Source organism: Myripristis murdjan, chromosome 13 (assembly GCF_902150065.1).
Source record: "Myripristis murdjan chromosome 13, fMyrMur1.1, whole genome shotgun sequence".
NCBI lineage: Eukaryota > Metazoa > Chordata > Actinopteri > Holocentriformes > Holocentridae > Myripristis > Myripristis murdjan.
The window spans coordinates 27,122,210-27,134,728 of NC_043992.1; the positions used below are offsets into that span (position 1 = coordinate 27,122,210).

Consider the following 12,519-nt stretch of genomic DNA (forward strand, 5'->3'; position numbering starts at 1 on the left):
CATGTTCACTTTGCAAGAGCGGCCTGCTCTCCTAGAGCTCAGACAAAAGCACAAAACTCTGCTACTTTTGTAGTCCAACAAGAGCATGTGCAAAATCATAATAATAATAATAATAATAATAATAATAATAATAATATTCAATTTTTCCCGTTTGCGAGGAAGACCCACAGGATGTAACCAATCTGTAGTCTATATTAATTTGTCAAAAGCCTTCACATCTGTTAATCTGCATCTTATAAACCAAGTGTGAACATATTCAGCGGACCCAATAGGCCCATAACCCCAAGTATAAAAATTATATTTGGGATACAAATAATGCAGCCTTTCCCCAAATAAAGAATAAAAATAAATAAAATATAACATTTTAAAAAATCACCCCAAAGCTGTAGTTAGTGACTAATTCTGTTTTCCCCAGACACTTTGTTGTGCTTCACTGGGTTAGCACCTGTCTTGTTGCTCAGTATAAAGCTGGAAATCACATTAGACTTACATAAATGGACAGCAGCGTGTCGTTCAAACTGTACAAATACCAAATAGCACTGATATTTTAGAAATAACAATTAATTCCCAACAGCAAAAAGTGAAGTGTATTTCTTACATTAATCGTATTATTTTTCTACACAGTGATAGACTATTATGCTGTTTTTTTTTTTTTTGTTTTTTTTTTAACTGGCCATATATTTTCAGTGCTGGAAGCTGCGGTTGAGTGTGGTGTTAGGGCTTCATCATAAATAAGCCTTGCTCTCTCCTGGCCGAGGCAGAAACCGCACTCAGGCGCACAGCTAACGGTCTCGTCCTTGTGATTCAACTGCGAGGCTCTTTTCCCGGGCAAGGCCCCTGAACATGTTTGGGATCCGGCCGTACGGAGACTGAACAAGGGCCACTGAGGAAATGCATTGTCGGGGTTTCTTCGGTTCCGCCCCGCACCATGGATAACAGCGCGTCAGCCAGTGAGAGCGGAGCGCCTCGGTAGAGGTTGTTTATGTGGAGTGCTGGTTTAGGGTTCCGCCCACTGAGCTCTCTGATCGCAGGGCAGACAGGCAGAGTGTAAAATGGCGCACAGCTGTCGGTGGCGGTTCCCCGCTCGGCCCGGAGGGAGCAGCAACTCCGGTACCGGGAGGAGAGCAGGCCGAATCAGGGTCACCGCATCTCTCCGGAGCATCCCGGGGACCCACCCTAACTTGGCCGGCCTCGGACCCGGGTTTGATGCTGCACTACAGGTCTCCTCTGTTATCGGCAGCAACCTGCAGAAATTTCGGGATGTTTTGGGGGAATCGAGTGACTCGAGCAGCGGGGAGGTAAGCACTGCACAGCACAGGACAGGACCGAGATGAAGGCACCCCCGACAGCGGCGGATTGACAAGGCAGAGAGGGGCCAGGGTGTACTCTTAGAGCCGTGACTTGGTGCTGAAACGAGGAGCTAACAGTTAACTCTCTGCCAAATGTTGACCATCTTTTCCTGTTCCCAAGTGTGGCTGCTGAGCAAACTTGTCATTGCCAGGATGCTCAGCAACTTTGAGTTGGTTTGTCTGGTCTGGCCTTTTTTATCGTCTCAGTGTGGCTGGAAACAAGGCAGATGCCCAATTTGCTTTCTGATTTATGATCTCGGCAGTTTTTGTTGGAAAGAAAGTTTTCCTTCACATCGGCGGAGTGTGATCTTTAAGCTATCCACACACACAGTTTGGACGGACTGTTGCTAGCCGTCAGTCTGCTAGCCAGAACACCTTCTAAGGAGAGAGGACCACTTGGCTATATCTTGTTAATTAATTAAGACATAGCATGTTATTACCATATAGCACATAACACCGGTGGATTTCCTAGCTTCGCTGTTTGGTGGTGCGCTATTCTAGGTGCAACTAACTGGTTCACCATGAAATTAGCTTGACTGGAGCCTTAGACGCTGGGGCATATGTTAACGTTACCTACAAGTTTAGCCTTTGGTGGACACACAACACACCGTCCCGTCATAACATTTATTCACCATAGTGAGATATTCAGTACCAAAAAAAATCTGTTTAAGACGTGTCCTCAAACTGCAATAGCAGGAGACCTTCCAGATAACGTGCGACGTGTTTGAAAACAAAACATGTCAACTTGAAGGGACAAGTCAAGAAATCAGAATTGTGGGCTGTAGCTAACTTAGCCTCCAAATGTCTACATCGTTTCCGAGAATTGCTCGTCATTAATTACCCAGCTGCTTCCAGATTTTCATAAGACACTGCTAGTCGGTTTTCTTGCTAAATAGCTTAGTACTTATTTCTGGGGCTCAGTAGCTGCCTGTTAGCAGTGATGTGTCAACCTCCGTGCGAGGCTTAGCTAACGTAGCTAGTAGGCTAGCAAGCTATGCTAGCTGTCTACATCTCAGCTAAAACTAGACATTTATTTTCCTGTCTACGCGCTGGTAAAGTTGCGGGTTTGCACGCAGGATCGCCGTGTTTACCCTCGGCCAATATATCGCTAAGCAGCGGGTTAAGCACTGAAGCTAAAGTTAGTGGAGCTCACACATAACTAAATAATTTCTAATGCTATTATAGTGTTTAGCTAGAACAGCTACCATGCTACGCACTACGCCACGCTAGCCATTGGGGCTATTGCTGATGCATAGGAAAATGGGAGGTGGACATGTTTTTCCCCCCTCTCCACACAGTGCGTAGCTAGTACCAAAATAATATCGCTTTATGGCTAATGCTAGCTGATGACGTCTGATGGAGAGCCACATTCTTAAAATCAGTTTCTTGAATGTCAAAGTGCTCCCAGCGGCATCTGCAGGGTTTGGTATCTTAATTCGCCTCGTTTGATCAATGGAGTAAGGTTAGACTAGCCTGTGACAGTGCGCTTGCAGGCTGCTACAATAACAACGAGCCCCTTCTTGACGGACCTTGTGATGTGGGGGTGTGTTCGCTGTAGCGAACTACCATCTTCCTTTTTCATGATGAGCAGCACGCGTTCATTGCAGTGGGAGTATACTGTGGGGATATTTACCACTGTGGCTGCCGTGCTCCAGTCTGATCATACGGACATATTAATTTGCTTGGAGCTTAGCAGTATTTACATACACACCAGCAGCGTGTTTTACTACGAAATATCATTCTGAATGTGAAAGGTGTCCAGATTTGGATCCATGTATACAGTGAAGTTTTTGACGTAATGCTTTGTGAACCGTTAGAGCAGCCCGACCTTAAAGAATAGGAGAACATTTTATTAAACATTTTTAAATCTTTTGATTCTTTCTTTCTTTCTTTTTTCTTTTCTTTTTTTTTTTTTAGCTGTTCTAGTGGATCGTTATTTTCGTTGTAAGTGTGGCTGCTTTGCCTAAAACCCAGCAGCTTGTAGGAAAAGCAGCTACAAGCTCCTCCCACCCCTACCACTAAAAAACTTACAATGAGTGAAAATATAGCATTATCTGGGATATGGAGAGACAGAAAGGATCATTAAATCCCTGTGGAACTTGGAAGCCCATAGAAGTTGTGGACACAGCATGGTGATTTCATTGAGAGGCGATGTAGTGCCTGCCTGGCCAGACTGGGGCAGGATTGTTCAGGATCACTGCAGCCTGCTGAGCCCACAGGGCAACCCTGAACAGAGCGCCAGCCGGACACTTGGCCACCCCTCCTTCTTCCATCCAGGCAGAAAGACCCAAATCCACTTCAGACACACACAGCCCCGTCTGAGAGGCAGAGCAACTTTTCTTCTGACAGCTGCCACTTTGGAATAGATTACTAAGCCTATTGGGGTGGCTCAAAAGGGTGCTTGTTGGCTGTCGCTGTCCAAATGGAGGCATTTGTTAGCTTTTGTGTGTGTGTGTCAGAAATACATTTTCTTGATCCAGCCAAATTGATGTTGCTTGTTTTGTTGCTGAGTGCAGTCCGTTTTGACTTTATATGAATGTTTGACATCACCCCCCCCCCCCCCCCCCCCCACACACACACACACACACACACCCCACCACCACCGCCGCCTTAACTTCACTGTTCATCTAATCAGAGTTTGAGTCATTTTCCTTTATTATTCCCCGTTAATTATACCTTGCCTTCTGTGCCTGTCGCATATTATGACCAGTGTTTAATCAGTCATACAAAAGTACGACTGAATAGATGTATCAAACCAAATGTCTCTTTGCCCCACTGGTTTGAGAGAAATGGTGTGTTTGAGCGGAAGGGGCTTCAGTCCAGCAGGTGTTTGGCCTATTTAAATGGAAGACCCCCCACCCCAACCCGCTTACCCATCCCTGAGACAGCGTGTGGATTGGAGCAGGAAGCTTTGTGTCTGCTTTTATTCTAGCTCTCACAAAGTGCAGGCGGCTGAAAGAGCACAGGCAGGGATATCAAAGGGTGCGGGGCGACCCCTCCTCCCCATGGGACAACGCTGGGAGGAGAATTAGTCACAGACCCTCCCATCCATGGCTTTATTCCGCTACAGCAGGCGGGCAAAGGGCTTTCACCTCTGCTTTAGGAGTTGCCTGGCTGAGAGAAAGGCGGCAATTGTGTCGTTTTTCTTTCTCTTTCTGTCTGTGTGTGTGTGTGTATGTGAGGGGGGGGGACTTTATGTCCCTTATTGCACTTAAAAGTAGGCGTGTCTTCTTTGTCTTTATTTTGATTAGAGCTCCAATTCACACTGCCTGCTTGGGTGAGTGTGAGGGGCTGTGTGTGCCTGCCAGCCTGTGTGTGTGTGTGTGTGTGTGTGTGTGTGTGTGTGAGTAAGAGAGAGGGAGTGTGAGTGAGTGTGCATGTGTGCCAGCCAGCCTGGTCGCCTGCATCCATGACTCTAAGACTCTTTTGGGGTGTGAGGTGGAGGAAGAGAAGGCAGCTTGTCCCAGAAAGTGTTTGTTTGGTGTGCACGCTGCAGAGCAGCAGAACAAATGCAAAGAAGTCTCGTTTAGTCATGGGGCACTTAAAAGACAAATGTCCACCTTTTGCTGCGGGCTGATGGGGAGGGGGCTACAAAGCAGTGTCACAACATAATTTACACTGGTAGGTAAAAAAAGTGTCATTTGCTGCCGAGGATGGCTGCGAGCACTGAATGACCAAAGCAGAAGGGTTAACTTAAAGCAAAGAAGCTCTGATACTTTGTCATTGACTGGTGCGATTGCTTAAATTCCTCTGTGGCCTCTTAGAAGGGATGTGTCATCAGAAGGACATATATGAGTATGAGCTCATCACCAATTGAAATTCCAGGAAGCGATGATGCATTGTGTCTGTACAGTAAGCCCAAGGGGAAAGCTTCCTAGAATATGTCAAGAAAGTGTTTGTTCAGAATGGGGATGAACGGCTGCATAAGAGGTGTTCAGTGACTGACTGGGACCTTGCTGGAAACTCATCTCGTAAGGAAATATTTAATATTCCTCTGCTCCCTATCAATCACATCCCCATCTAACATATTTCCCCTCTTGACTTGCTCTGATGTGCTGCTGTCTTGAAGTGGGGGATTTTTTTTTCTACACTTAGTTTATTTAATATGTGAGCAGCCCAGAGTTGGAGGAACATGTTATTACACCTATGGTCAGGTCACTGTGGCTCTGAGCCTTGCGGCAGTTGTTATTTTTGGTTGCTTGTAATCTGAAGTGATCCAGGAATTTTTAAGCTTATTCTACTGTTGTGCATTTATTTGCAATGGATAAGACCATGCTACTTCTCTCACAGTCTTTCCTGTTTCTCCCTACTTTGTTCAGTCTAATATGGCCAAAGCAAAGTTAGTGTTAATGGTGATTTGTTTTCCGGGTTCCTATTCTGTTTGAAATTTCATTGCTTTTAAGAGTTTTCAAGGTTCCCCTAGTAATGAAAATGTTGCATAACTTTTTTAAAAAAAACTTGCTTTCCAAACTGCAAAACAGTATTAAACTTTTGCCCAAGTCATGACATTTTAAATAATTACAGACTACAAAGTAATTTGGAAATTCTGACAAACACGAGTAGGCTAAATTGCAGCTGTTAGACTGCAGTGCAGTTGCTGCATGTCTTTGTCACACAAATCTGATCTTAGTATTAATGCTGCAGAAAGGTTGTGCAAACGTCTTGAGCCAACTAACCAGCAAGCGGATTTAAGCATGTGATTAAATGAGCAAAGGAAATTGATAATATAAGTAGAAAGCTCTGTTTCAGTCATTGTTATGCCATGCAAAAATGTTTTCATGTAATACAGAACTCCCTGTAATGCACACCGTGATGAATATTTGTTATCTTACATTATTTATGCAAATTAAATAAATCACTTGGGCAGCACAAAAACTTCAGAAGTCACTTTTGTTTACAATTTCTTTTTAGTTTGGTAGTTTTTGCTCATAAAACATAATGAACAAATTTGCATTTAAGTTCTTCAAGGTATAGTCTACTGTAAAACAAATTTTGAGAATTTGGTGTTAAGTTATGGAAAAGTTGTACTTTTCATTCAGTCTTAAGATCACTGTAACCCTTAGCTGGTGTGAACATCTTTGCTACATCCCTTTAAAAAGTTCTTTAAAAAAAGAGTTGAAGCTGCCAGATGTCCTATACATTATCATTTCAAAATACTTTAAGTACACAGCTTGTTTCTGAGAGATTCTAAGAATATATCAGAACAGATTTAGTTGTGCACATTGATAATTACAGGGAACATTTGGGACTTTTTGGACATATGCGGGTTCAATGTTAAGAATTTTTTTTCACTTGCCTGGTTAGGTCAGCAGTCAGAGTTGTATGATTTAATGTGCCTAGTGAACGAAAATAAAAATATCCACTTTTATTAGAAGGAACTAATTAAGATAAACTAATTAATTACTATGATAATAAAATGTTCACAAAAGGGTTATAACCACAAATTACAGAATTAAATGACAAAAATCAATGAATTGATTGTGCATAAATATGGAATGTTTAATTCTTAACAACGTTGTTAAATTCTTAAGTATGAGCCTCTTACCTAAATGATAGGAGCCTTCCTGCCAGTGTAACCAGAAGTAATATGAACAAATAACAGTGGAACTTGCTGGTCAGACTTGGTCAGTTTGGGCTGCTTGGCATTGCCTCTCCTGTTTTTGTGGTTCATTTCTGTTGATAGTGAATACAATATGGAGAACGCCAAAGAGACACTAGCTGATGAAGTTTGCAAATGTTTGTTTGTGTGACACCTCAGCCCCCAATTATAAAGACTGCAAGATGTTATTAATCATATTTAAAAGTTGTCAGCTTGATGCTGTCTTCACATTCCGGCTTGGTGCTCCTATCTCTCACAGCTGACATTGAGCTGTTTGTGGTTGACGGTGAGCCATGTTGATTCACCTTACTCAGAAATTGCTGACAAATGGTAGTGGACTGATTCATAATTTCCTCCCAAGGAAACCGCTGTGACAAGAAATATTTTTTTTAATTTTTTTAATTTTTTTTTTTTACTGTAATTACAATTTTTAACTAGGTTCCATCATGTCCTCTCCACACAACTCCGACTAACTCTGAGGTAGCATTTGGTCTGACTGATCAGAGGAGGCACAACAGACAGGACAGCAGGCCAGAGAGATGAAGATAACAGGCTGTGATACATGGGTGACTGACCAAAAAACCAGACCAAGTTGCCATCTCAAAGCTGGGTCTTGCTTCATGTGCAAATGCACACTACAGAGTCCAGCGGCTAAAATTATGTAATTGTATTCAAAGTGAGCAGATGTAGTGGAGGTTGTGCATGAGTTTGTGCATCACCTGAACTTTAAAAATGCGTGGATGGCACTGCTGCACCTCCATCCAGGACTGGCGAAAAGAGAAACTGGAACTTACAGTCAATTCTGCTGTCAAGCACGCTGTAACCATGAGAAGTGCAAAAAGCATGAAAACAGAGGTACATGGATGGCATGTCTGCTGCTCCCATATGTTTTGCCATGCATGAACCAGCCCTCGGTGTCTCCAGGCCACCAGGCAGTCCTTATTGTTGAATGCTGTGTATGGATTCTCTGGATGTTTGAAATAAATCAAGTCAACTTCAGTTCTATCAACCCATCCCAGGGGCTGTAAGTTAATAATCATCTGTGCATGCTGATGCAGGAGTGGTGTTTCAGTGATGAGAGAGAGGAGGAGAGCGCACTGTTTGTGTGTGCATGGCATATGCAGCCACCAGTGCAATTGCTTTCTCATTCTCTGCCCGCCTCTCTGCCAGCTCTTGCTGACAGTTGGTGAGAAAGTCTACTTGAAGTCTGTAGCCTATCATCTATAATCTGTTTGATTTCTCCTTCAGGCTATCTTGATGAGAGAAAGCAGCAGTCCCATTAGCTTTCTCACCTCGCCCACGTACCGTCAGATTGATACAGAAGTGAACACCTCAAACCAAATCCACATCCGTTTCATGTTTGCAAGGGACAGGCCCCTGTACCATCAGAAAATAAGGTTGTAGCTTCCACAATGAATCATATTGCTCTGCTCTCTTAAGCCTAGGCTTTTTTTCCCTCCTCTTCAGAGCCACAAAATATATGTACTGATCACGTAGATAAGGTGTCAGTGCAACAGGAAGGCCGCACAGGTTTGCATGGTGAGGATGACGGAAATAGAAAACCAGTAGCTAATCAATACATTTTTTGCATAGTAAAGCACATCAGAATAGAGAAAAGAGAGTCTCAGGGCTTTTTGGCAAACTTTTATCTCCCCCCTGCAGTGATGTAGTACATAATCTTTACCTTGCGAGTCTGCTACTGTGTTTGTTTACTTCTTGAAGTTGCCTCCCCTACCAGCCTGCCTGCCCTACTATTGAGCTCATGGTGAGCCTTGTGTTTCACACGCTGCTGCTCTGTGCTCAGCAGCCAGTGGGCGGGGAGGGAGCAAGTTAGTGAGTATGTGTCTCAGAGCATGGCACGGAGCAGGGATTGGGGGGGCATGTTGTAGTGTGTGGGAGGCCTGTTTAGACTGGGATTTAGCAAGCTTTTGCGCAAGCATGTTGAACCCCCCACAACCCCTTTCATCCTCGGTGGTCCCAGGAGACGATTCAGCTCCAGCTCCCTCTGTTGTTAATGGAGCGTGTGGTCAAGATGTCGCTTTCTCGTGTCTTATTTCTCTCAACCTCTCCTCAACCCTCCTCCTCCTCCTCTCCTCACTCGTTTGCTTGCTTGCCTGCTTGTGCTCCCCTCCCCCGCATTCTCACTCGTATGTTCTGGTTGTTTACATCTTGCTGTGCAGTTCACGCGCAGGGGGTGTGTTTGTGTTTCATGATAAAGGGGTGTGTGTGTATATGTGTGTGGTTGGCACAAAAGGAGGAGGTGCATTTGTGTGCATGTGTGCATGTGTGTTTGAGTGTGCGCATGTAACGGTGCTGTCCGCTCATGCGCTTGCCTGTGGAAGACAGTGTTGTGATGTCATTGAGCGCTACTCACTAGCGCAGCAAGTCAGAGCTGTTCGTCGGTACTCCGCCCCCCACAGCTCTGCAACAACACCTACCAGCAGCAGCTTGTCTGCTAGGAGGGGAGAGGATGCTGGAATTACAGTTAGGAGAGGGGGAGAATGCTTAGAGACGTAGTAAAGAGAAATAGAGTGAGGAAAGCAGAGAAGAGTAAGAAGAAGATGCCCAAATACACTGAGCGGATTGGAGGATGCTTGGATTAGTAGTGGCTGCCAGAATGAACAGCAGTACTGACTGCCGGTTATGGTTGTTTGTTTATATGTAGGACAGATGATGAAAGTGAGAGGTTTGTAGCAACATGCAAATACTAAATTAATTTTAATGAGATGCAACAAGAGCATATATACATATATAATATATTTGAAAAAATGTCTTCTGGACCACTGAAAGCATCAGATTCTCATGTACTTATCACAGTTCTTCACGTGGTTATATTTGCATCACTTAGCTGGTGAATTCTGTGTATCTGTGTACATGTTAGCACATCAGGGCTCATTGGGCTGATAGGAAGAGAAAATGTTCTGTCACAATGTGGACAATTTCACATTTGATAACGATATATGTCATGACATAGTCTGTTTTCTGTAATTTCATGGAGAACACTTGCCTTTAGTGTAGTGCACATCTTTTGCCTCTCTCAGTCCTGCCTGCTAAGTTTTGTTGTGTTGGAGTCTGATGTGGGAACTGGTCTGCACTGCACCTGGCAAAGCACTGTTTTCTGGTCAGTGTCAGACTTTTTAGATCCAAACCACGTCCAAAACAACGTCCAAAATACAACAGAACTACCCCCCCTTTTTAGCTACAAGTTCCCCATCTTGTCTTGGTTGGGCTGAGTCCTGTTCTGTATCGGAGTATTGTAGGGAGTTTTGTTCTGTATCACGCTCCTCCATGTTTGTTATTTGAGCTCACACGTAATAATGATGTGAGCAAAGATGACCAGGAGCTCCGACTCAGTGACATAACGTTACAGTGCTACCCTAAATTGGCTTCTGCAGCAATATTGCCAAACGATAGAGGAAAATTTCCAATGATAGATATTTTTCTCTCATCCCATGATATACATCATGGTATCGCACAACCCTAGAGCACATACATATGTGTGGACTACTCTTAGGATAGCAGCTGCTCTACAAACTGGGCCGAAGAGACCTCAACTGCATCCCTATGTGATGCTATAAATAAACATGATGAAATGACACACTCACCTCCCCTCTTAAACACACACACACACACACACACACACACACACACACACACACACACACACACATATCTTAAGGAGTAGTGGGGCAAGTGATAGGCAGAGGATGCTGAAGATGTTGAGCTAATCATCCATTGGTGAGTTATCTCTTTTTCTGAAAAGGTGCAGGCTCATAGTCCTATGCCTAAGGCTTGCTGAAGCATAAGAAGGAGAATTAATGCAAAGTCCGTAGTATTCAGTTTTCAGTATTCAGTTTTTTTCCCTTTTAACCGTGGACACTGCATTATTTCTTGATGCGAGCAGATCCACCACGGTGCAGCCAGAGTGAACCCAAAAGCTGGATGCAGAGTCCATTCTTGGCTATATAGTGGTGTGCCTCAGGGCACCAGCGCTGCCCTCAGATTCAGAAACCCCAGGACGTGTCGCTCTCCATAATATCAATCTGCATGCCAGGGCATGTAATTGCAGGGAAAGCAAACCCCCCAGACAGCTGATATGAGCTACTGTTGTTGCGTTTTCTGTTCTCACCAAAACATGATGCCTGGGACCATAGCGTCTCGTCTTGCAACCCCACCCCCCACAAATTCCATCTGATAATGGCTGCTGGAGCTTTGAAGCCCCCCAAAAATTGTATGCAGGACAGCCCTATATATAACTTTGACAGATGCCTTGCCTATTTCATTTTTGTCTGGCAAAACAACTGCAGTTGTGGTTGCAGTGTGTGTAGTTGTACGGTGGAATTTGCACTCAACACAAACTAGCAACACTTTTGACATCTAAATTTTGAAGTCAAAGAAAAGAAAAATGTAAATTTCAGTAAGTGCCATATCAACAGCAAACTTACTACAGCAGCTCCATCACCATCTCAAGGATCTAGCTCATTGGTGGATTGTTGGTGTCAGACAGTTAACAATCACTGCTGCCCAACAACTCAACATGCCAGGGTGCCCTCACTTGTGACTGTAACAAACATGACAAAGACTTGTGATGTCCTGTTTCACCATAGCAAAAACACGTTTTAAGAGCAACATTATTTTGTTTGCTTATATTCTAGTGATTTTCCTGGTCTCTATCCCTCTGTGTAACAAGATTTTGTTCTTGTGTGTGTTCTTACACCAGCTGTCTTTTCAATTGTCTTAGACAAAGACGGTTACTTTCCTGAGCATGACCAACCACCTTAGTATTCTACCTTTAGGGAACAGGAAAGCAGTGGTTTTGGCAGTATTAGTCATTCAGTGGGTCTTGGATGTTTGCTATTCAAAATGTATGTTGTGGTTTGAGCCTTGTCTAACTGCAGGCACCTCATCCCAAAAGCAAGAGAAACATGTGAGTACTGCAGTGAGTCACCATGCAAAAGTGAGATTGAACACATCATTAATGCTGTGCAGCCTTGTTCCTCATCTGAGTGGTTTCACTTCAAGGATGACTCAAGTGTTGCCCAGATCTAGGCCAAGTGACAATAATGTAGCATCATGGACGCTTTTGATTAGATCCAGTAATCAAGCCTTGCTATGTCTCTGTGTAAAAGGAATTGTATGTTCATAAAAGATAAAACAGTTTTATCTTCTTTCCCATGTAGGAAGAAGCATTTGGAGGATTTGGAGCAGTCACTGAGCACAAAAGAATACAGAGTCCCTCAACAGCCTCTGCAGGTAGAGCTGATGAAACCTAATGTTTTTACTTTAAATAATAAGCCTAATATCACAGACATTTTGGAAACCTATAAAAACACATTGTTTTTTGTCACAGCCTCATTTGTGTGTGTGTGTGTGTGTGTGTGTGTGTGTGTGTGTGTGTGTGTGTGTGTGTGTTTGTGATAGTTTTATATTTATATATATACACACACACACACACACTCACTTGCTAGCTATATTAGACCATTGAAAGATAAGTTCATCATTTTTTACATTTGTGTTTCACATACCTGTAAGATCCAGAGAGCATATTGGCTACATATTCAGTTGTCTGTT

At 43.6% G+C, this 12,519-nt stretch overlaps 1 protein-coding gene across 2 annotated transcripts in view; it reads left to right on the forward strand.

The window, feature by feature from the left end:
• Nucleotides 1-1,052: 1,052 nt before the first annotated feature.
• The window catches only part of kmt2a (lysine (K)-specific methyltransferase 2A), a 45,932-nt gene continuing 34,465 nt past the window's right edge, over nucleotides 1,053-12,519 (forward strand). For both annotated transcript variants that reach the window (XM_030067097.1, XM_030067096.1), the window contains exons 1-2: nucleotides 1,053-1,298; nucleotides 12,129-12,201. In XM_030067097.1, the coding sequence (XP_029922957.1) occupies nucleotides 1,053-1,298; nucleotides 12,129-12,201 (319 nt within the window). The remainder of the gene's footprint in view (nucleotides 1,299-12,128; nucleotides 12,202-12,519) is intronic.